Source organism: Centroberyx affinis, unplaced genomic scaffold (genome assembly GCF_046629955.1).
Source record: "Centroberyx affinis isolate AG114_WGS23_722 - 3 ecotype Tasmania unplaced genomic scaffold, CSIRO-AGI_Caff_v1 ptg000028l_1, whole genome shotgun sequence".
Classification (NCBI taxonomy): domain Eukaryota; kingdom Metazoa; phylum Chordata; class Actinopteri; order Beryciformes; family Berycidae; genus Centroberyx; species Centroberyx affinis.
This window is the reverse complement of record NW_027278742.1, coordinates 119,365-144,621: the sequence shown is the minus strand read 5'-3', so window position 1 is coordinate 144,621 and position 25,257 is coordinate 119,365. Positions and strand designations below refer to the sequence as shown.

The following is a 25,257-nucleotide window of genomic DNA, read 5'->3' as shown; positions in this document are numbered from 1 at the left end:
AGCGTGCGGCTGATGGATGGCTGTGATATGCCGGCTCGATCACCTATCTCCCCCTGGAAAGTCCCGGTAGCTAAAAACCCCAGAGCAGGGACCTGTTTGTTCTCCTGGAACAATGTCTGGTAGTTTCCGCTATAGCTGTGCGCGCTCCCGCGAGGTGGGGGTGCAATTCTCGGCGGGGATGCACAATTCAGCGTGAGAGAGAGAGAGAGAGAGAGAGAGAGAGAGAGAGAGAGAGAGAGAGAGAGAGAGAGGAGAGAGAGAGAGAGAGAGAGAGAGAGAGAGAGAGAGAGAGAGAGAGAGAGAGAGAGAGAGAGAGAGAGAGAGAGAGAGAGAGAGACCGGACATTTAAACGTCCGGTCGAGCCTTCTGACCGGACCCGGACAATATGCAACTGAAAACCGGACATCTGGCAATCCGTGATCACATGAGAAGAGCGAGGGGAACAGTGAAACTGAAAGTGTAAAGCAACTTCGTTCAGACTCCATTTTGAGACCGCAGAGCAGAAAAAGAACAAGAAAGCTGAGACAGGGTGAGCGTTATTACAACATTATTATTATTAGGCCTATTTTACTGTAAAAGTCTGAGTCTGTTTTTACACATTATTATTATTTTACTGTAAAAGGCTCTGAGTCAGTTGTCACCCTGTGGGACTGTAGAGGGAATAAGAGTCAGAACTGAACAGTTTATCATGATTCATCTGTGGATACAAAGTCCTGATTGGCTGATATCACTGTTTTTAATTAGACATATTTAAAGAAAACAAGGGGTAGCCTACTTGTATTTTGCTTAACAGTGCTGACTGGGTTCTTGATACAGTTTGTGTGTGTGTGTGTGTGTGTGTGTGTGTGTGTGTGTGTCTCCAGTGTTTCCGGTTTACCTCTCAGACTGACTGAAGTCCGGAAGATGAGTGTTTGTGTGGAGGAAGAGGAGGGCAGAGCAGAGTCTCCGGTCCCCAGCTGTCTGTCTATGAAGAGTGACCGGTCCAAAGAGTTACCTCCATACTTCAGTAATGAACCTGGACCCTCAGACACAAAGTAAGAGGACTGGTTACACTGTAATGAGGAAATGTTATTTGATAACCTACACTACTGTACTGAAAACTATGGAGCCCAGGAGTGGCCATAGTGAGAGAAAAAAAGTTATGCCAAGATATACAGTGGTGTGCACAAAATCGAGGCCACAACATACATTATTTTTCCCGGGCTCCGTAGAACAGTGGTTCTCAATGTGAGGTCCGGGGACCACTAGGGGTCCTTGAGGGGGTTCCAGGGGGTCCCCAGCAAATTGATCTGCTATTAAACTAGACCTTTATTTCATTTACAAGAAGTTAACACAATTAGAGAATGTAGAAGATTGACTGTTTCGATCATAGTTTCTCTGTTATCTCTCTACCTACAATACAGATAGTCATGGGATTCTGGACAAAATCATATCTAACAAGAGATATGAGAATCACTGCTGTAGAAAACCCATCTGCCGTTACAGCCATTTAATTAATCAAGTAAAACTCACTTGTTTAGTTAAACTTAATTTTAACTGTAATTTTACGTTAATTTCTTCATGTGGTGGCTTGAAACTTAAACTTGAAACTCACTACCGGAATCACTGATTAACCCACTAAACTGCTCCTACATAAAGTATGTTTACATGCGCACTAATAATTGGATCTTAGCCCAATTAAGGCAATACTAAGACTGAAACTGTCATGTTAAGCTGATTCTCTTACTCAGACTAAGTTCATAATCAGAGTAAGCAGAACCTGGTTATCAGCTAGATTTCTGCTCAATCTTTCCATCTATTGAGGCATGTAAACACCTTAGATTTCTTTTGGCTTTTTCAAACTGAACAGGTCAAAGGTCACCAGACGCAGTAACCTGGATGTTGTATTTACAAAGCAAACAACATGGAGCAGTGCAGTGGATTGATGAGCAGTAGCCAGATTATTCACTGAATCCATGTAAACCGAGTCAGATCTACTGAGAGTTAAAACCTCTTTTTCTTTTGAATTGCTTCAGTCACTGTTAGCGGTCTTGATGAAAGACTGACTGACTCTGCAGAGTCCGTACAGAGTTCTGGACCTGACACGATCATCCAAAACCTGGCAGAGTTTACTTCTGAAGCTCTGGACCAAACACAGAGGGGCAAAGTGACAGGAAGGCACATGACAGGAAAACAGGAACGCCTTTCTGAAATCATCACATTGTTCTTGATCAGACTAACCAATGCACAATCCAGGCAGAAACTCTTGAGTTGCAGGTAAAAGTTGATGACAGGATATGCTGGAAGGATATACTGGAAAAAAAACAATACCATGTGGAAAAGGTGAAATGAGAAGTTACAACAAAGGATGCAGGATCTGGAGCGAAAGCCTGACAGAGCAGATTGTGAAAGTGCAGATTAGGATATGAACATAACCAGCAGTGAACCTTAGCAAGAACTAAACGGACAGAAAAAGTGACAATGTTCAGCGTCACATGCATTGCTGTTTCTCTTTACAAGAACTAATGATATGTTTAAAACATTTCTGTTTCCAGAAGTCAGTATCACAGGCAGAGAGCAGAGTCTCCAGTCCCCAGCTGTCTGTCTATGAAGAGTGACCGGTCCAAAGAGTTACCTCCATACTTCAGTAATGAACCTGGACCCTCAGACACAAAGTAAGAAGCCTACCTGATAAAACTTGAGTAATAATGATGAAGAAAAAATGTTCTGTTCTGTCATTTAGAATTGTTTCCCTTCACTGTTGCATTACACACCATGAGAGGATTGTATTTGTGAAGCAAAGCTCATAGTGAGGATATGAAGGAAAGACACTGGAAAGAGAAAAATAACTGCTCACTGCTCTGCAATACAGCTGTTCAACATTTTTGTCTTGGATATATTTTCCAAGTACAACTTTGGAGCAAAAATGATTTGTAGATACTAAAAATGCAACAAAGTAAACTTCCACTATGGTTCGTACGGTTCCACAGAAAACCAGCTATAGACAAACAGGAGATTTAGACATGTAAATATAGACATTGATTGATAATGTAGATGTAATGTAGTGGAATATTGCCGCTTTAACTCTACCATCGGTGCCCTAACTGCTGTGATCAATCTCTGTGCCCTACTAACACTATCTGTAGTCAGAGGTCATCAAGTAATGTCTGTGCACTTTAACAAGTTCCAGTAAAGCTGATATAATGGGACTGCAAGTTGTTTGAATAGAGCCGAGCATTCATAAATAACAATTACATATGGAACAAACCAGAAAAACTCCTACAATGTTGTGTTCATCCATGATCGCCACAGTGACACATATCCATAATGGGTGTGCAGTGTTGACTGATTAAACTACAACTATGGTGACAGATATAAATGTGAAGATAAATTTTACATGTTGTGGCAGCATGATGCTATCTTAACATCTAGATGGTATGAGCAAAATCTTGATATTTCATTTACAATTTAAATAAAAGATAGCTAAAACATTGGTTCTAGTTTTTTTGTTGAATCTTATTTTTTTCTGCTCAGTCATAATAATAAATTGCCTTCATCTCCACAGAGACAGGCAGAGGAGTCGTGGTGTTGTGAAGCAGCAGCTGTCCTGCTGTGCATTGTGTCAGGAGGTCCTGAGGGATCCAGTCTCTACCAGCTGTGGACACTGGTTCTGCACACAGTGCATCACCTCATACTGGGACCAGTTTGGTTCAGGAGACTCCACCTGTCCCCAGTGTGGAAAAAGATCCAGAACAAGACCTGGACTGCAGACACCCTGTCAAACCAGCACTGCACAATGTGAGACTGGGGGTCTTTCTACTGTTGTCACCATTTCTAAAACCAGGAAACAATAGCATATTTGTTAAACACTTGCTTATTCTTTCTTCTCTTCCAGCGGACGACGGTTTGCAGGAGGATTTAGACGAGCATAAGATCAGTCTGAGAAACAGATGTGAATTTGTGATAGAAGGAATTGCTGAAGCAGGAACTGGAACACCCCTCAATAGGATCTACACTGAACTCTACATCACAGAGGGACAGAGTGAAGAGGTTAATACCCAACATGAGGTGTGGCAGCTTGAGACAGCATCCAAGATGGAGACCCTCCATGACACTCCAATGAAGTGCCACGACATCTTTAAAAACTTACCTGACCAAAAGACACACATCAGAGTAGTTCTGACGAAGGGCGTTGCTGGCATTGGAAAAACCTTCTCAGTGCAGAAGTTCACTCTGGACTGGGCAGAGGGCTTGGAAAATCAAGATGTCAGTCTTGTGATTCTGCTTTCATTCCGGGAGCTGAACTTGATCAAAGATGAGCAGTGCAGTCTTCTCATGCTGCTCCATGTTTTCCATCCAGCATTACAGACGGTCACAGCAGAGAAGCTTGCTGTCTGTAAAGTTGTGTTCATCTTTGACGGCCTGGATGAAAGCAGACTTTTATTGGATTTCCACAACAATGAGGTTGTGTCTGATGTCACACAGATATCATCAGTAGATGTGCTGTTGACAAACCTCATCAAGGGGAATCTGCTTCCCTTGGCTCTGCTCTGGATAACTTCCCGACCCGCAGCAGCCAATCAGATCCCTCCTGCGTGTGTTGACAGGGTAACAGAAGTACGAGGGTTCACTGACCCCCAGAAGGAGGAGTACTTCAGGAGGAGATCCACTGATGAGGAGCTGTCCAGCAGAATCATCTCACACATCAAGGCATCCAGGAGCCTCCACATCATGTGCCACATCCCAGTCTTCTGTTGGATCACTGCCACAGTTCTGGAGCACATGTTGACTACAGACCAGAGAGGAGAGCTGCCCAAGACCCTGACTGAGATGTACTCACACTTCCTGCTGGTTCAGACAAAGAGGAAGAAGCAGAAGTATGACGTGAGATATGAAATGAGTCAACAGCAGCTGATGGAGACTGAAAGGGAAGTTCTTCTGAAGCTGGGGAGGCTGGCGTTTGAACATCTGGAGAAAGGCAACCTCATGTTCTACCAAGAAGACCTGGAGGAGTGTGGTCTTGATGTCAGAGAGGCCTTGGTGTTCTCAGGAGTGTGCACAGAGATCTTCAAACGAGAGTGTGTGCTCTTCCAGAGGACGGTCTACTGCTTTGTTCATCTGAGCATTCAGGAGTTTCTCGCTGCAGTCTACATGTTCCACTGTTACACAAACAGGGATAAGAAGGTACTGGACTCATTCCTGGGAAAAAACTTGGGTATATATGACAGCATGGACCAATCACTGGATGCTTTCCTGAAGAGAGCCATGTTCAAAGCCCTCAAGAGTAAAAATGGCCACCTGGACCTCTTTGTCCGCTTCCTTCATGGTCTCTCACTGGAGTCCAACCAGAGTCTCTTAGGAGGCCTACTGGGTCAGACAGAGAGCAGTCCAGACAGGATCCAGAGAGCCATCAGCAACCTGAAGAAGATGAACTCCTCCAATACTTCTCCTGACAGAAGCATCAACATCTTCCACTGTTTGACGGAGATGAACGACCACTCAGTACATCAGGAGATCCAAGAGTTCCTGAAGTCAAAGAGCAGATTCAAGAAAAAACTCTCCATGATCCACTGCTCAGCTCTGGCTTACATGCTGCAGATGTCAGAGGAGGTTCTGGATGTGTTGGACCTGAAGGCCTACAACACATCAAAAGAGGGACGAAGGAGACTGATCCCAGCTGTGAGGAACTGTAGAGAGGCTCGGTTAGTCCTGATGTGAATATTAACATTATCAACAGTGTAGAGTGACCTTCATACCTGACGCCATAAGAATTACAATAAAAATATATAGTTCCTCAGACACAGACTATAAAAGTGTTGTTCTACATAGCAGTGGTACACAGTGTTGGGCAAAACGTGTGTTACGCCCCAGTCTAGGGGAAAGAGACCGCAACATAAGGACCAGAAACGAGCGAATGAAAATGCAAAAGTGAGCAATTTATTGCTACACACAGTGAGTGTAGTTTGCAGACAGTGAAGCTAGACTGCACTTATTTCCTACAGTCTATAAAGCTGGACTTCAGGGTGAACCAAAGGCCAAAACAACAAACAAAACCAAACTATCTTCGTGACCAGAGTCCTATCTAAACCCCTGAGCGAACAAAAGAACCAAACAAAAGACATCTACTAAACCTGACTCCCTAAACTAAACAAAAACAGAGGAAAAACAGTGTTTAAAAGAAAATGGTGATTCACCCCTACTGCTTCAGGCTAATCTATATACAAGGTCTGGGCTATTTACACAGTGGATGAGGCAAACGTTAGCATTGCTAGGCTATCAACAAATATACAAGGTCTGGGCTATTTACACAGTATATGAGGCAAACATTAGCATTGCTAGGTTAACAGTAAACCAACAAGCAAAGGTTATCTAAGCACAGGTTATCTATCTATTATTTAGATACTTCTGCTGGTAATGTGGCTTAGGTTGACAATATTTATTGACCTAATGAATGCAAGTAACAAGCACAATCGTTTTAGGGTGTAACGCAAAAACAATGTAATAAGTAGGGTAACTAATTACTTTTCTCTGGGAATAATACATAAAGTAATTCATCACTTTTCTGCTGTCGTGCCTACACCTGTTTATTCCAAACATTGCAACTCAATTGTGATTAGCCAGAAATATTCTTGAGTTGTTGTTGCAAAATTGTTGTTGCGGCTATAGCTATCATGCCACTTAGTGAACACACACAGTTATACTGATTGCTATGACTTAACAGTTAAGTGTTGTTTTTATAGTTCCTATAGTTTCTTCCTTGGGCTGAAGGAAGATAATACAAACCAGCCAAGGAGCTGTGGTTAAAAGGTTTTGAAAACTGACATTTTATCACAACAGACAGCAATATATTCCAGTGGTTAGTGTCTACATTACAGTTAGTATTATATGATATGGTTGCTGTTTAATCTACAGGAGTGTCATGTTAATCCTGTGTTGTTTTACCAGAATTTGAAATGATCTTCTAGGCTAAAATCTCTATCATACCGCTTTTTTTTTAAACACTTTTTACAGGATTGCTGTCATGTATGTATGTTTTGTCTCAGCTCTGCTATATTAATCACTAATTTACATTAAATCTATAATCACAGATTTTCTGGCCGTGAACTCTCAGAGACTCACTGTGAAGTCCTGGCCTCAGCTCTGAAGTCCAACCCCTCCCATCTGAGAGAGCTGGACCTGAGTAAATACAAGCTGCAGGATTCAGGAGTGAAGCTGCTCTCTGCTGGACTGGAGAGTCCACACTGTAGACTGGAGACTCTGAGGTCAGACAATATATTTTATTTCTGTGCTGACATGAATATTATATGAATATTGTGGTGACCCTTAATTTGAAAACGTCTGTATAGAGTCGTTCCATCTGAAATTGGATAGGATTTGAGAGTTTTACAGGCACTGCTTATTTTAGAAATCATAGAATGATAGATGATAAAATGATAGAATGAATATGATGAATTTGCACCTATACCTGCATTTGATTGCATTTGGTTCTGCACCTATACTTTCACAAACCAAGCTGTAGTTAATACATGGTGGTAGTTTTGTACATTTGGCCTGATTTAAATAGAATTTGAGTTCTTATTATTGCCATTACACACCGGTAGGAATGCATGCATATATATAGTGAGCCATAATAGCCCGTTGATTGATCACATGAGTAGGTCTAATTTATGATCTGATGTGTTCTTCTTACTCCCACATTACTGTATGATTTGGTGACAGTATTTAACTTATAGCCTAGTTTAGCACGACCGCGAATGCAGCCATTTGACCCGTGACTTTCTGTCCACAAATGGTACTGGACTCTTTTCATGTAGAAGATACTTCCTCCCAGTTGAATATCATTGAGACATAGGGCAACATTTTCAGGCCCTTGGGCAACATCCTGTGCCCTAAAACAGCTACTGTGGCCCCATCTGATGATGACCCGTGCTGCCTTTAGAATATACATTAAACCAGAGCTTATAACTGAAATGGTAATTTCATCATGTGCGAGTTTTAGAAGGATAAAGCAAATTTCTACATATTACATGCATGATTTCAGATGGAATGATACTATACGGCCGATATTATGCTGCTCCATTAACAAAATGATAAAGCCCATTGACTAGGGCATGGCTATGTTGATCTACACATTATAAACCTGAACAGATATAATTTGATTATGAAACAATGGATTGTTGCAAGCATTCAGGAATATTTAATTTGATAGCTACATGCTTTTTTCTTTATTCAGATTCAGTGGCTGTAGGTTGTCAGAGAGCTGCTGTGCTTCTCTGGCCTCAGCTCTTAAGTCCAACCCCTCCCATCTGAGAGAGCTGGACCTGAGTAACAATGACCTGCAGGATTCAGGAGTGAAGCTGCTCTCTGCTGGACTGGAGAGTCCACACTGTAGACTGGACACTCTCAGGTCAGTATTACTGATTGTGACGAAGGAATAGCTGACTATGGCTGATTCTCTTCTGTGACTTTTGCTGGGTCGGAAGGCTAGCTCACTGCAGGTGATTGGTTAGAATCAATCGAATGCCGTCTCACAACTATTCATCCACCACCACAACCACACTTGTTCGTACATCAAAATTTGCTTGGTGTATCAGTGGTCCTGTAGATAGAAGGTGATGAATAATGAACAAGTAAACAACTTTAGGAAACCCCGGTTCTCTGAGTAGCATGAGTGAGATGTCTCACTATGGGATACGCTCCCCCATGTATCTTCAGAAGCATTTATTCCACTACACCAGCCCTGAGTGGCTGGCAGTTGTGACATGTGCATCAGAACCCTCATCCTATATATAGGGCTGTCGCTGCATCACTCGTCATTCAAAAAAACACACCTCTTCTCGCTTCACCCCACCAGCAAGAAGGGTGGTCTGGTCTCACTCATGCTACTCAGTGAACCGGAGTTACGCAAGTAACCTAAAGTTCTCTTTCATAGCATTCATTTCGATGTCTCACTGTAGGATATGGAAACTCTTGTATTGCCAGAATAGCTTATCTCGAAGACTGACTATCAACACTTTGATGTTGGATCACCCTGCCTGATCTGCTTCAGAGCCAACCCTCAGAACAGCATGAGCAATCGTCGGGGCAGTGACATCCAACTTATAAAACCTCGCAAATGTGAGAGGCGAGGACCAGCTAGCTGCAGCGCATATATCTTGAATAGAGACCCCTCTAAACAGGGCCCAAGAGGTAGCTAAACCTTTGATAGAGTGTGCACGTAAACCAGCCAGGGCCTGAAGACCCATGCTTGAATATGCCAGTGCAATATACAAAGCAGAGGCTTTCTCACTATATTGAGCCCTGTGTCAGAAAAGATTGTTGTTTCCAATGGTGCAGAGCGCGTACGCACATCGCCCAGACCAATAGCCTGCGGCAGCCATGGCGCACCGGGTCTAGCCTGAGAGAGGCCACCCAATGCTGTAAATCTCTCATCTGTAGCCTGCAACTCTCACCATGAGCAGATCTGAAACCATCAAGCCCAACAGTCTCAGGCACAATGTGAAGGAGACCGTCCTCCCCATGCTGAAATGGGCCAACGTGGCTCTGAATGCGCTCACACGCTCCATCAACAGATGGGTCAAAAAACGCACCAGAGACAGCCTCAGAAAAACAACCGTTTGCCTGGGAGTCAGTAAACTCTTTTCCCTGTTCACTGTAAAGCCTAAATCAGCTACGTGAGCCATTAGAATGTGTGTGTGAGCCGTAGCCTCCCGTTCTGAGCACGTCAGCACCAGCACCAGCCAGTCGTCTAGGTAGGTGGCCAGGCGGATCCCCCGCTGTGTGAGCAGAGTTATAGCTGCCTCGGTACACTTCACAAACACCCTGGGGCTGAGAGACGGCCCGAATGACAACACCAGGTATTTATATGCCATGCCCTGAAATGCAAATCTCAGATGTTTCCTGTGTGGAGGATATATCGAGATGTGAAAGTACGCATCCATCAGGTCGACGGACGTGAACCAGCCGCCTGGAAGTACGAAACACAGCCGAGATGCGTGTGTGAGCATACAAAATTTGTATTTTCTGAGATGCCTATTTGAGGCACGCAGGTCCAGGATAGGCTGAATCCCACGTCCCCCCTTTTTCAGCACCAGGAAGTATCTTAAGTAAAAGCCACTGTAACTCTGCTCGAGTGGTACTTTCACTATCGCCCCTTTTTCCAAAAGCAAGGAGATTTCCTCCTGTAGGATGCAGGCCGACTCCCCCTCTGCCCAGGAATAAACCACCCTGTTGAACAGAGGTGGGGCCGTGGCAAACTGAAGTCTGTAACCGCTGGTTACAGTACCCACTCTGACACCGTGCAAGCCACCCAACTCTTTCCCATTTAAAGACAGGGGAGGGACGAGCTGCTGCCCTCCAGTGGCCGAAGCTCATCGGTGCGACCAGACGCTACTGCGCATGCTCAACCTGTAAGTACTGGGACAGCGTTCCTGGGCCGTTTTGCCCTCGGCTGAAAGCCTGGATGCATTAGTGTATATTTAATTTCCTTTATGGAAATTGTGTGAGTGTGAGTGTGGGGGGGGCAGGGGTTGGCCTGCCACCGGAGCAATGTCTCGTCTCCTCCTCTTGGCTGAAACGTGGCAGCACACCAAGGGGGGTGCATGCTGAGGGGAAGCACCTGGGGTTTCCACCTGGGACACACAGGAGAACAAAGGGAGGGAAAACAGGGAACAGCTGGCCATCCCTCCAGCAGCGGGGTAGACCGCTAAGATGGCTTCTTTTTCCCCATGGCCTTCTGACTAGCCATCGACTTTCCTGGGCCACCAGCGATGGTTCCATCAGTGGCAGGCGGCCCATGGTGTGTCTCTCCAGCCCCTCAAATTTTAAGGAAGATGCCCTTGGTATGGGGGCCTTGCTGGAATATGGGTGCTCCCACCAGGAGGAGGATACCCCCTCTAGGAGCTCTGGGAAAGCCAGGAGGAGTTGCCTTGCAGCCCTCTTGGCCTGGGGCAATTTCTACCCCTCATAGCAAGATCAGGGGACCTCCACTGTGACAGCAGGCCATGGAATTTCCAGCATCTCGGCACCACGTTTACACGCGTCGCGCATGTCGACACTGAAGGTGGAAGCTGTACCCTTCCTCACTTTTTTAACGACCGACACGCTGAGAGGACTGTCACTGACATGTTGAGTCAGCAGCACAAATGAGCAGTCATTGTCATCCTCATTGGATAAGAGAAACTCCTCTCCCACTGACCCTTCCTCCTCAAAATCCAGCAGGATGGACATCCAGCACCGAACCGCAGCGTTGGCTGGATAGGTTCGGGTTATCCTCATCGCTTGATGATCCTATAAGGCTGATATTATGCTGATCCACACTAACAAAATTGTTAAAGGAATATTTAACCCAAAAATGAAAATTCTGTCATTATCTACTCACCCCCATACTGATGGAAAGTCGGGTGAAGTTTCTTAGTCCACAAAACAGTCCTGGAGCTTCACAGCAAAACAACGTTGCAGTATTTTTCACCCGACTTACCATCGGCATGGGGGTGAGTAGATAATGACTGAATTTTCATTTTTGGGTGAACTATTCCTTTAAGTCCACTGACTAGGGCATAACAATGTTGAGCTACACATTATAAACCTGAACAGATATAATTGGATTATGAAGCAATGGATTGTTGCAAGCATTCAGGTGTATTTTATTTGATAGCTACATGCTTTATTCTTTATTCAGATTGAGGTTCTGCAGCTTGTCAGAGAGCTGCTGTGCTTCTCTGGCCTCAGCTCTGAAGTCCAACCCCTCCCATCTGAGAGAGCTGGACCTGAGTAACAACGACCTGCATGATTCAGGAGTGAAGCTGCTCTCTGCTGGACTAGAGAGTCCACACTGTAGACTGGAGACTCTGAGGTCAGTATTACTGATGCTGTTCAACAGATCACCATTTAAATTCTGCTGTACATGCACATTGTGAGTTGAAATACCTGACCTTTGTAGGATTTTCCCTCTGTTGTGAGTTTTGAAAGCAGCTGAGATACCAACATTTAGCACTAGTTTCTATCCTCTGTGAGAATATTTCATTATTTCCTCTCCTTACTGCCTCTGGTATTGAAACCTAAAGTAAAGGACTTGTCACATTATGTCACAAATTGAGTTGAGAACTGAAATGAAAACACAAACCAGATCCTTGGGTTAACTGTTAATATTGGGGGCAATTACAGTTTTTGCATTATCATAGTGATCATCAAGTAATTTCAGAGCAGTGTGCTAATGAGAAAATCCAACATGCAACAAGGACTTTACACTGAGAGCTAGGATCTCCTGTTCAGAAAACCTGTACAGAACGACCTGTATAAATAAACTATTAGTGCTGGGTGATATGGCTGAAAATGTTAAAATGATGAAAATGTTCGTATCAGGCGATATTAAGTTTTCAGTCACAGCTATTTAAAGACATGTTTAACCGCAGTGTGAGTGTTATTGTGTTTTAATCACTTTTTTCAACTGTTAGAGAGTGTGTTTGCTGTGTGTGTGTGAATTGGAGAGCAGCGCTCCTGTTTAACTGAAGCCATGTCAAGCTCTGCAGTGAAGGAAGTGAACACAATCAATCATCATGACAGCAAAAACTAGGAAAACAAGACCCAGGTTGAAAATGACTTGAATTGTTCTTTAAGAGAGGAACTCTGCTGGTTGTTATTAAACGCTATCGAGCTGCTTTTATTTTGAAATCGAGAACGTTTTAATTGAATTATCAATATCATATGATCATGTGTGCAGGCTGTCAGGCTGTCTGCTCACAGAGGAAGGCTGTGCTTCTCTGGCCTCAGCTCTGAGCTCCAACCCCTCCCATCTGAGAGAGCTGGACCTGAGCTACAATCATCCAGGAGCCTCAGGAGTGAAGCTGCTCTCTGCTGGACTGGAGGATCCACACTGGAGACTGGACTCGCTCAGGTATGGAGAGGCAACGTCTGCTAGAAGGCTGAGAGTCACACACATTTTCTCTGTCACACTGAGAAGATGAGGAATACAGTTTCATGTTTAATGGTGGATATGAGTGGAAATCATATGGAAGGTTAAATGCCCATGTTTCCATCATCAAAGAGAATCTGCTGATCTGACTTCTCCCTGTTTATTCCTCCAGTTTGGACCATGGTGGAATGCAGAGGTTGAAACCATGTCTGAGGAAGTGTAAGTGTGTATTTAGTTTGATTCATGAAAACAAAGCAACACACATTTAGCTATTGAGATGGAAAGTCCATCTACACCACAGTATGTGACATCCATTCATTCAGATGCTACTGTGAATCAGGATGATGGCTGACATCATGTGCCATCATGAAACTTCTAAGAAATGAACTGTCAATAAATCAACAAATAACCACAACAGGTTTATTAGAGGAGAAGCTGCTGCTGTATTGAGTCTTGTTCTCTCCATCAGATGCCTGTGAACTCACACTGGACCCAAACACAGCACACAGAAAGCTCCTCCTGTCTGAAGACAACAGAAACGTGGCAGAGGTCAGAGAGGAGCAGCCATATCCTGATCACCCAGAGAGATTTGACTGCTGGGAACAGCTGCTGTGTAGAAATGGTCTGACTGGTTGCCGTTACTGGGAGGTCGAGTGTGAAGGAGTGGTTTATATAGGATTGGCTTACAGAGTAATCAGAAGGAAAGGAAAGGGTGAAAACTGTGGGTTTGGAAGGAATGAAATGTCCTGGAGTCTGTTCTGCTCTGGTAAAAGTTACTCTGCCTGGCACAATGACAGAGAAACAGACATATGTTCCCCCCTCCCCTCCTCTGGCTCTAACAGAGTAGCAGTGTATCTGGACTGGCCTGCTGGCTCTCTGTCCTTCTACAGTGTTTCCTCTGACACACTGATCCACATCCACACCTTCTACTCCACATTCACTGAACCCCTCTTCCCTGGGTTCTGGCTTGTGTTTGGTTCCTCAGTGTCTCTCTGTCAGATAGAGGAGGGAGAGAGAAACACTCACACTGCTGACCAAAGACAGCTGCTGAAATGATAGTTCATATAGCTTTACTTCTCAGTAAAGTACTTTACTAAGAGTAAAGTTTCTATCACCATGTACATAGCACCAATTCCGTGGTGTGGCAGCTAGATATGGAAAGGAAGTTTATGAAAGCTGGTGAAGATACACACGTCACTGAGAGAGGAGTAAAAAACAAACAGCGACAGGCATGGATTGAATAAACGGGTGGAGACCAAGGAGGTAATACGCGCTAATCCATTCGCACAGAATAGTAAACCGTGCGCATGGATTAGTAAATCGTGCACACGCATTTGTAATATCTGCATTAGTAACGTCAAACAGGGACATCACAACGGCCCACAGCGTTGCATATAACATTTATAGATGTATGCATTAACATAATTTTTCCACAAGCATGAGTTATAGGGAGTAAATGGGTTTCATATTGTCACTAAAACACACATCAGATCATAAATTAGACCTACTGGTGTGATCAATCAATGGTTATGGTTCACATATAGTAGGCCGAGGTGCCTAATGGCTATTACAGCTCACTATATGTATGCCAAGCAGTGTGTAATGGCTATTGCTCACTGTAGGCCTAAAATCCCTCTTTGATGTTACCAGCGTAGATATTACAAATCCGTGCATATGGTTTACTAATCCGTGGGCACGGTTTAGGAGAAAATAGTAAGAAAACTGTGCCCACTGATTTCCACATCATTTATTTTTTTTTTTTGTACCAGGTGACCCGTGGGGGACTACCTTCATAGATTAATATTGCAGTATGTTGAATATTCATTCATTCAGCACAGAAATGTGTCAATTGTTTTTGTTGTTGTTGTTGGACTAGTTTTATAGAGAAATAGAGAAATAAATAAAATAAAATAAAACCAAATTATTAATCAATGTAAAGAAACCTATTTGGAACATTGGAAAAAAGAAACCAAAAGTCAAAGCAAATTAGAATGTTATCTGACCCTAAACAGAGAATATAAATTAGCAGAATATCTCTCTTCTGTCAGAGATAGGAAGCAGAGACAGATCCTCACCAGGTACAGGCTCAGTGACCACCAATTGGCAATCGAAACAGGAAGACATAAGAAATCATGGCAACCAAAAGAAAACAGAACATGTGGTCACAGTTGGACAGGTGAGGTCGAGACGGAGATGCAGTTCCTCCTAAAATGTGAAAAATTCAAACCAGCCAGAGAAAAGTTCTTTAACAAACTCAGCTCCCAAATTTCCCAACTTCAAAGAGCTGGATGACAAGTCCAGACTGGGAATTGTCCTGGGAGAAGGAAACAGAGCAGAACTAAACTTTCATGCCAATAAAGCAAATTGAATTGAATTGAATTGAGAAATAAATGGTGCGGGATACTGACTGACTACCCCCCCTCCTTCAGTAAGGAACATTTCATCCTCAGCATTTTTTTTGTTTTATTTAGAAAATGAAATGAATGAGATATTTCACTAGACAGAATCAAGTTATTGTTTTTCATCTGAGACTCAGTTATTGATGATTAACAGGTTAAAATATTTTTCCTTTGAATCTTTGTTTTATTTGATCAATCTCACTTCTCCAAGCTAAACATCTGTCTTGTTTTCTACAGGAATAAATGTTGAATGAAGATTGTTTGATCCGCATAGTTTTAAACAGATTTTGTTGACTTTAATATGTAATTATTTTTGCCTTTTTTTATTTTTTGCATATTTCTTTATGCAACTCTAAAGAACAGGTCCCCATTGACTTCAGTTGTTTTGGAGAAGGCTGCTACCAAGTTGTGCTGGCAACCTCCCTATGTGTTATATGGACTAACAAATTTCACCTGTGTTTCATTTGGCATGAGGGGGAGTAGATGATGACAGAATTTTCATTTTTGGGTGAACTATTCCTTTAATGTCATTTTAAATGGTTGTAGTGTGTGTATGCATTTCTGTTTTATGTGAAGCACATTGTATTTGCCTTGTGTATGAAATGTGCTATACAAATAAAGTTTGTTGTCAAACCACCCAAAGTACATGCACCAGAATGATACAATTTGTCTCATGCAACAATGCATAGAATTAAATGCAAGAAAGCAGAACGCATAGAACACAACACAAGGAAGTTCAATTGCAAGTCCAATATATTGAAAAGGATAAAGAAAATCAGTGTGTGTGTGTGTGTGTGTGTGTGTGTGTCTGTGTGTGCAGGTGTAGCAAAAACTCAGTCCAATCTAAAACAAAAAACACATGACCATAGAAAAAACAGATACTAGCTCTGGTAAAAAAAGAATGATGGGAAAATCTGTGCACACAGTTTAATAATCTGTGGGCACAATTTAGGATTCGTAAACCATTTTACTTTTAGGTCTATGTATATTCAGTGAGGCATATTGCCATAATGCCATTACGCACAGCTTGGCATAATGAGCTGTAATAGCCATTAGGCACCTAGGCCTATATGTGAACCATAACCATTGATTGATCACCCCAGTAGGTCTAATTTATGATCCAAGTTCTTATTCCCAAATTGGTGACAATATGAAACCTATTTACTCCCTATAAATCATGCTTGTAGAAAAAGCATATTAATGCATACATCTATAAATCTTACACTACCGTTCAAAAGTTTGGAATCGCTGAGAAATTTCTGTTTTTGAAAGAAATTGATACTTTTATTCACCAAGGTGACATATAACTTGTGCACTAGTAATGAAAGGTAACCTGTGCAGTCCAATCTAGTCTAAGAGCAACAATATTATCATCAAATATTAATTTGGGTCCTCATTTATTGGATTTGATGATTAAATACAAATTAATTGGTTTAAAACTGTATTTCTGCACGTTTAAACTCTTGCGTTTTTTTGTTTTTTTTCAAGACTAAACGCCCAAACCGGAAGTCTTGTTTTCTGGTTATTCTGGCCATGTGTAACGCATCTACCTCATCAAGGACCTGGATAGCGAATCCAAGGGCACGGATTCCTGATCCGAGGGTATGGTTTAGGCCAGTGGTTCTCAACGTGGGGTCCGGGGACCACCAGGGGTCCTTGAGGAGGTTCCAGGGGGTCCCCAGAAAATGGATGAATTGTTAAACTTCACCATTATTTCATTTACAAGAAGTTAACACAATTAGAGAATGTAGAATGACTGTTTTGATCATAGTTTCACTGTTATCCCTCTACCTACAATACAGATAGTCTTGGAATTATGGACAAAATCATATCCAACAATAAAAAATAGTCTCAGATTTGGGTCCGAGAGACAAAATCTCATCAAATGGGGGTCTGTGGCCTTAATGTGGACTATTAGGGGTCCTTGATATGAGAAAGGTTGAGAATCACTGGTTTAGGCTACTAATCTGTACGGATCCAGGTACGGATTTCCACGTCATTTTTTTTGTCCCCATGCATGTATTCCATGCATGAGATTGCCAAGAAACTGAAGATTTCATACAAAGGTGTGCACTATTGTCTTGAAAGAACAGAGCGAACTGGATCTAACCAGGACAGAAAGAGAAGTGGAACGCCAAGATGCACAACTGCGCGAAGCTACAAGTAGCCTACATCAGAGTCTCTAGTTTGAGAAACAGACCCTCAATACACACAGAGTGAATAATTGCTGTGATGACACTCTGCAAAATGTTTAGCCATAGCATAATCCTGGTTGTTGTTATGGATAGTGTTTCTATGTTCGACTAACCGGTCTCCTAAACAAGTATGCCAAGTATAAAACAGTTGCAAGGACAACTGAGTCGAATTCAGAGAAAAACGAGTACCAAGTACCTGTCTATACATCTGTCCTGAAAATGTTACTGTGAAGTATCCACTCAGTGTCGTCTGTTTTTTTTATTTGCATAGCAATACCACATCATACATTTACAGTGATAAAGACGGTTTGCAAAATAAATGTCTTAAATATTGTCTTTATCAGACAGTTTCCATTCAGTAATAATAATAATAATAATAACTTTATTTGTATAGCACTTTTCTAAAAACAATGTTTACAAAGTGCTTTACATTCAATAAAACCCAAAAGCAGTGATGTGAAACTACCACAATGAATGATAGAAAAATAAAAATAAATAAAAAAATATATATAATAGAAAATAGGAATAAAAGGTTATATATCAGGTAAACAGGTACAAACACACAAACAAACAGAGATACAATTAAAAACAGATCGAACTTTACATAAAAGTGTGTGCCGAAAAAAATAATAAAAAAATAGGAATAAAAGATAATACAAGAGATAAACAGGTACAACTAAAAAAAAAACAAAAAACCAGTAGTCCTATTCAAGCTGGACGCTCAGTAGGAAACACACCACAGCGCCCAGAAGGCTTCTGTGTTTCTCTCTGTCTTTTTTTTGTAATTCGGAAACTGTAATTCAGTGTACGTTTTGACAGATCCTTTGCCTTTGTCCTTGATCTGGCGGATGCTGGGTTTATCTTTCCAACACCTCCGCCCACACCACGCCCCTGCAGCCGGTCATACCGGAGGATAGACCTCCGAGGCCCTGGCTTTCTGGATGCGAGCCGGACAGTCCTGGTCCAGACAGTAAAAAGGTGTCTGTCTAATTTATTACTTACGTATTTAAGTTTAAATATTTTATGTGAAAGATATTGGTGCCTCATGAGATATGAAGAATTTTCTTTTTTACGCTTTACATCCACATATTTTAATGGATTCATTCATCTCTGCATGGTGATGCAGTGTGGTTCATAGTATCTGCCCAACACATTTTAGATGAATGTAACAATGCATTATGTAATAACTTGACAAAATGTAATACATTTTCACTTCATTATGTAATAACACCCGCATTTTGTAATAATCTGCCGCATTTTGTAATACACAGCCTGAACGCGATATGTAATAAATTTCCCCGAATTTGGTAATAAATTATTACATATTGTGGTGGTTATTACAAAATATGGGAGTTGCACTTTTTTTTTGATGAAAATGTAATAATATGGTGCATTATGTAATAACCAACCAAAATGGATGTCTTCATTCATAAAAATCGTTATAACATTATAACAACAATGTTTATTTTATGCTTTCTAGCATGAATCATACTGACTCAAAATTAATTTTAAAAAGATACTATTAGTTCAGTAGATTAGTAGTATCTTCCATTGGTCAAAACTACATTGTAGTTCTAAGTGTCACTGTATGCCTTAGCTTAATAGAAACTGCACTTGAGGGTTCATAGAGACATAGAAACTGCACGACACTGAGTGTTATACTGACACAAACATCTAAGTACTGGTACACACAAATGTCAGGAGACACACACACACACACACACACACACACACACACATTTATTACATATTGCGTTCAAGCTGTGTATTACAAAATGCGGCAGATTATTACAAAATGCGGGTGTTATTACATAATGAAGTTAAAATTTATTAAATTTTGTAGAGTTATTACATAACACGTTGTTACAGACCCCAACAATGAATGAGATTCACACATTTGTATGTTGGGATGGGGAAATATTTGAGCATCTGTGGTATCTTTGTGGTATAAGGACTGAGCTATTTTAATTCTTAAAATATATAATGTGAGCCAGCAGTAGGCAGTTTTTAAATCTGCTGTTGTGTAAAAACATTTTCCAAAGTCATAACCCCAAATAATTGTTGTAATTGTTGTAAGTGGCTTTTAATGTAGCTGTAGCACGTGTAGTTCCACTGAAGCCCTGAATCAAACACACATCAGTGATAAACAGCATGTAGGAAAATCCAATTACTTTCTGGTAGAAGAATTCACCAAGTGACAGGATGTTTGTTAAGAGCATTTCTGTCATTGTGTCGGGTCTGTCTCACTCTCTCCAAGCCCCGCCTCTATTCTCTTCATCCAATCAGCAGCTCAGCCACTAGTCATCCATGTCTGAGGCACATCTCAAGCTTTATCCTGTAATATTTACCTATATTACATCACTTTATATAGTTACATTATTCCCTGGCATTACTCTGTTACATATAGTTTGTCAGTGTTTCACACAGAAAGAGGTATTAGAAAATAATACTACTCAGTATTCATGTAATATCTCATTATGATGGAATATGGGATCCTAAATGGTATCTTGTAATGATATTTTATGAAAATCAACACTTTGCTTTATAAATTGCTCTGGATAAGAGAATCTCCAAAATGAACGTATCATGCAATGCCTATAGTGGATTTTATGTCTATGGAAATATGTTTCAGTAGAGAGTGAAGAGTTTAAGCCATGTCTAAGAGTAAAAGAGCTTCTTCAGTGCTAACATTAATGGATGCTGATGCATAAGGATACCATGCTCAGTACAGACCTGTATATGAAGGAGAAATCTCCTACTAAAAAACAATAAAAATAACAAATCAATCTGGCACATGTCAAAAAATGTGTATGGCTTTAAAAAGTGGTTCATCACATTCATTTGAAATTGATAATCAAAGCACATATGGATAGGTTACCCGTTTGTTATGTTTCTTTTTCTCTATTTAACCAGGCAATATCTCTCTTATGTATGTTTGATTGAGCGATGGCGGCCATAAGCATGTGACTTGTCTGAATCATGTGATGACAATTTACAAAGCTTAACAGAATGGGTTTGTCGGAGAGGCTTTACAGTGTAAGTTTTAAAGTGGAACATGCGTTCATAATCACATTTTTTATTACGTTCTTCCTCAAAAAATACAGGTGGCTCTGTGTTTACAAGAGTATTTAAAAAAAAAAAAGAAAATTCGGTAACACTTTCTATGATGCCCATGTCTATAATGCATTATAAACATTTAATGTGTTGTAATCTGCTTATAGCACTGTATAATTATAGTTATAAGCACTCATAAATATTCATAATGCTATATAACAATAATCAAAACATATTATAAAGCATTTTATAATGACTTATAAGGTCAAGTATCATAATACTTCATAAATGCTGGTCACTCACTGACATTTTTTTTGCAAGAATCATAGTGTATTATAATTCTCATAGTTGTAATACATTATAATCATTTTATAATGCATTATAATCACTGTTATAATGGACATTTAAATTTCACTAATGTAATGTTTCCCCAAAAAACTCACTCTAAAGACTAAATTGACTCAAATTATTACAACTATGAGAATTACACTATGATCCTTGCAAAAAAAAAAATGACCAGCAATTATGAAGTATTATGATACTTGACCTTATAAGTCATTATAAAATGCTTTATAATGTGTTATGATTATTGTTATAAAGCATTATGAATATTTATGAGTGCTTATAACTATAATTCTACAGTGCTATAAGCAGATTATAACACATTATTAGTATGTTTATAATGCATTATAGACATGGCCGTCATAGAAAGTGTTACCAAAATTTCAGTTGACGTCATTGCTGAAGTTGCTCCTTCAACTGTTTAATACATCAAAATGAATGTTATCAGAACATAAAATTGATCTCGTATGCAGCATTAATGGTGATATTGATACTGGAGCACAAGAACAGACAGGAGTCAATCTGATCAATTAGTAGACGTTTAATGATGCATCATTGGAGAGAAACAACAGTCAGTGATGTTAGTCTGAGAGAGACCTGTGATCTATAATAGTGGTCTGTTACGTAATGACAGATAGTATGGTCTTCAGGTGACAAGATTCCACATGTCCACATGCCTGATAGCTGACCTAGACATATGATGCCCTGAGACAAATGGCCTTGTAGCAGGAACATCAGGCACATAGTGACACTTAGGTCAACTTGGTCGGTTGTATACAATTCCACAATCGTCTCTAATTAACATTTTTAACACACTTATGATAATTCAATCAAATTTACCCAAAAGTGATCAAACTGGTAAATACATATATGCATGAAATAAATATCAATCAATCAGTAACATAATCAGAAACAATAATCCCACGATCATCATTAACATACCTATAACATACAGGACAAGGGAATGTGACTAACCTCTCCAGTATGTCCTGTGAGTTCTGTCCATCAGCCGAGGGACTGATCGTATAATTTAAAAAAAAAACCAACCTATGCCTACTCAGACGGAGGTCGCAGGACACACCTGTCAAACATCTCTTCCCACCGGTGACAAGGGAAGAGTAAAAGGCACAGTGGGTAACTAAACTAGCCATACATTTAGGACAAAAAACCCTCAAGAAGACTGACAGGGGGAAAAACCCTAAATGAGGCAATACAATCTACAAGCAATCAAACACACTCAATAATCATCCCCCTGCAGTCCAAGGGAACACAGTCAAATAAATAGACAAATGATCCCTTTCAGTAGCAAATCAATAATTCAGTATCACTAAATGTTTTTTTTATTTAGTGATTTTAGATTTTAAACTTAATCAAATCCCATGATTGCAGTAAAAAGATAAAACTTAAACTCAAAAAGATGAAATTTCAACCTAGAATTTAATCAATACTTAAACTAGAAGGATATCAATAATTACCTTTATATCCAAACTAAGACTAGAATTTCATCAATGACTATTAATCAATGACTACCTTCACTATTCCCCTCCTTAAGTCCTGTAAAGCAGTGGTTCTCAACGTGGGGTCCGGGGACCACCAGGGGTCCTTGAGGGGGTTCCAGGGGGTCCCCAGCAAACCCTGATTAGTCAAGCAAAGAATATGTAAATTAAACCAAAAGGAAAAACAATCCTCCTTAGGCTGATCCAGACAGGCATCTAAATGAATGTCAAGGAGGTGGAAGATCTCTGTAGTTTTCATTGTACTTCTTCACCAATCACATTCTCATTCGGCAATACTCCACTGTAAATAAAACACTTTTTTTTTCCAGTTAGATCAACTGCTAATCATAATGCAAAGCATATAATATAAGCATGTTCTCTTAATTGGATTGGTATGAGAAGCCGCCTAAGCCAAAATTGAATACTTCACTTGCACATACATATATACCGGTACTAAGCACTTGCACATACATGCATACTCTCATGCATGTGTGTGGTCAAGTATGTATATATGTGTGTGCATAAGTATGTATGTATGTGTGTGGTTGAGTATTTTGGCCTAGGTGGCGGCTTCTGATAGATGTGTACCTTTTCAGTCAATATAAATATTCTAAAATGTTTACCTCTTTCTCCTACTTGAATTGAACTACAGTACGTTATTAACCCCACCCACCGCAAACCTCTCCTACAGGCTCAGGAGGAAGTCGCTGCACACAACTCCTCCATTGTGACAATGAGCCTTTGCTATTTTGGACAGTGCAGATAAGGCAGCAGTAACATTTTGCCAATGCTGTTGGAGGAAAGACAAGTCAACATATATTCAGTTGACAAACCTGCAGGTGCCCGGTCAACAAAGAGAGGTTGCCAGAGAGTTATGAGACTGATGAGTTCAATCAGCTCCTCCTCTATGTTTCCCTGGTGAAACTGAGCCAATTGTTGCCTAATTTGGGCCTCCTGCCATAGCCAGCAGGCATAGCTGGAAATTGAACTTGAACACGGCTGCACAGCTGTACTAGGAACGTGTGCCTCTACTCCATGTACCACTTGCCCCTTTATTAAATATTTTGATACTATAAACACTTATATATGAATGCTGTATGCTTTATTTTACTATCATATTAAATGTGATGTTACCTTTTCATTATATGAGTCTGGACACTTTCTTCCTTTGTGGATCGTTTTGATTGTTGTAGCCCTGCTTTTGGATCCATGTAGTAATGGTCTTCACATGTGCCTTTGTCATGACAGGATTAGGCTGGCCTTTAAGCAGGTTGAACCATTGCTGTACCATCTTTGCAGAGTGTTGCTGAAAACTGTTTTCAAAAGCGTCAAGCCTGCGTTGGCTCGTCGGGTTGTTCTTAAAGTCTTTGAATTTCTTGGCGCGATTCAATTTGAATCTGATCATTGCACCAAGGATTGTCAGTTTGAAGGTGCCCACAACATCATCCTGGCTTATGACAGTAGCCAAGCTTGTCCGGAATGCTTTTGATTTTGTACTGGGAAACTCTCGATGAACCTCTTGTGGCACATAAACAGTTGGAAGTTCACGGCCATGATCACTGTGCACTTTATTAATCTGGTTCTGACTCGGCTGACTGGAGTTTGTTGCCACTTTAAGAAAGGCATCAGCTAATTTGCTATTCTGGTTCAATTTTATAGCTTCCAATATACTACTCACTGGTGGCTGGTGATCTGCATTGATGAATCGTCCAATTCCTGGATTTTTATTTGCATATGTTTTCCACTTTTTGTAGACTTCTATTTTTCCAACCTCTCTCTTAAGCACCGCTTTGGTGTCTTTTATGATTCTTGCTGGTGCAGCTCCCTCTGCCATATACCAGTCCCCTCCTCTGATTGCTTCAGTCCAATCTTTACGCTTGATGAAAGGCTCCCATTGGCCCGGGCTTCTGAGGAGAGTGTCGGCCTCCACAGAACGGAGGCGGTCTGCTTCGGAAGCGATCTCTTCTTCACTGGCCTCTGGTTTCATGCCTCGCGCCAAAGCGTAAAACAGGCAACTCTTGCCTTTATTCTCTACTTCCACTGTCTGGTTATTGATGTGCACATCGTAATGGCCGTCTGGGTATTGGTCACTCTTTGGTCTGTAGATCAGTGTCACAGTTTGACTGGCAGGTTTGCTTGGGTTCAGCTCCTGCATTTTAGTAAGTTTTCCATGGCTGTCCTCTGTTAGGATTACAACCTTAGTGCCAGTGGTTTCTGACAGGACTCTGATATCGAGAATGGTACCCGCTGTTGTGTCATCCTTGATCTTTTCAGCATGTGACTGTGAGTGTTTTCCTGCCTCTCCTGGAAATTTATGTTTAAAAGTCGGGTCTCCAGGCATGTATGCAATGTATCTGTTATTCTGTCCAGCTCTGAGTTGCTCCTTTGTTCTGCCAGTCTTCAGGCCAGTTCTTACATAATGGCCAATGATGCCATTTACTTGGCCTTGGACACGAGAAACAAGGTGACTGGAGAACTTCTGGTGGAACACTTCCACCAAAGCACTAGCCAAAAAAGCACTGATGGCGTCGGCTACATCCTGCTTGAAATCCTTCAGCATCTTAGTGTCTGAAACAGACAGCTCATTTATCTTCACTTTCTCTTTTTTACATTTATTCAGCTCCTCATGAAGGTTTGAGAAAAACTTGCTGGAGAGACTGACCACTGCACTGATTGCATCTCCTGCCAGTGCCCCCATGTGGACGGTTTGGATGGCTGTCAGAATTACACGTGCTGTTCCTCTGGCCTCTGCTTTAGCTTTGTCAATCACTGTGGAGATGGATGAGTTAATCTTGTTCTGCCAGCTGAGGTCTACAGAGAATGGCTGTGCTGCAGTGTTGCTTAACTCTCTGAAAATGTCCAGCAGTTTACTCTTTCTG

At 41.1% G+C, this 25,257-nt stretch overlaps 1 protein-coding gene across 1 annotated transcript; it reads left to right on the top strand.

Annotated features, from left to right (window-relative positions):
- The first annotated feature begins 333 nt into the window (after positions 1 to 333).
- On the top strand, positions 334 to 15,948 carry LOC139641186 (NLR family CARD domain-containing protein 3-like). Its single transcript, XM_071515467.1, has 11 exons — positions 334 to 529; positions 864 to 1,034; positions 2,535 to 2,654; positions 3,545 to 3,777; positions 3,875 to 5,681; positions 7,068 to 7,241; positions 8,213 to 8,386; positions 11,660 to 11,833; positions 12,701 to 12,874; positions 13,065 to 13,111; positions 13,362 to 15,948. The coding sequence occupies exons 2-11, from the start codon at positions 904 to 906 to the stop codon at positions 13,946 to 13,948; spliced, it is 3,621 nt and encodes a 1,206-aa protein (XP_071371568.1). The 5' UTR covers positions 334 to 529; positions 864 to 903; the 3' UTR covers positions 13,949 to 15,948.
- The last annotated feature ends 9,309 nt before the right edge of the window (positions 15,949 to 25,257 follow it).

What these genes read in the sequence shown, in the direction of transcription:
- LOC139641186 (XM_071515467.1), top strand. Translation starts at nt 904, where the DNA reads ATGAGTGTTTGTGTGGAGGAAGAGGAGGGCAGAGCAGAGTCTCCGGTC. An exon ending in CCTGGACCCTCAGACACAAA is followed by an intron (nt 2,655 to 3,544) that starts GTAAGAAGCCTA and finishes TCATCTCCACAG; the next exon opens with AGACAGGCAGAGGAGTCGTG. An exon ending in TGTAGACTGGACACTCTCAG is followed by an intron (nt 8,387 to 11,659) that starts GTCAGTATTACT and finishes TTCTTTATTCAG; the next exon opens with ATTGAGGTTCTGCAGCTTGT.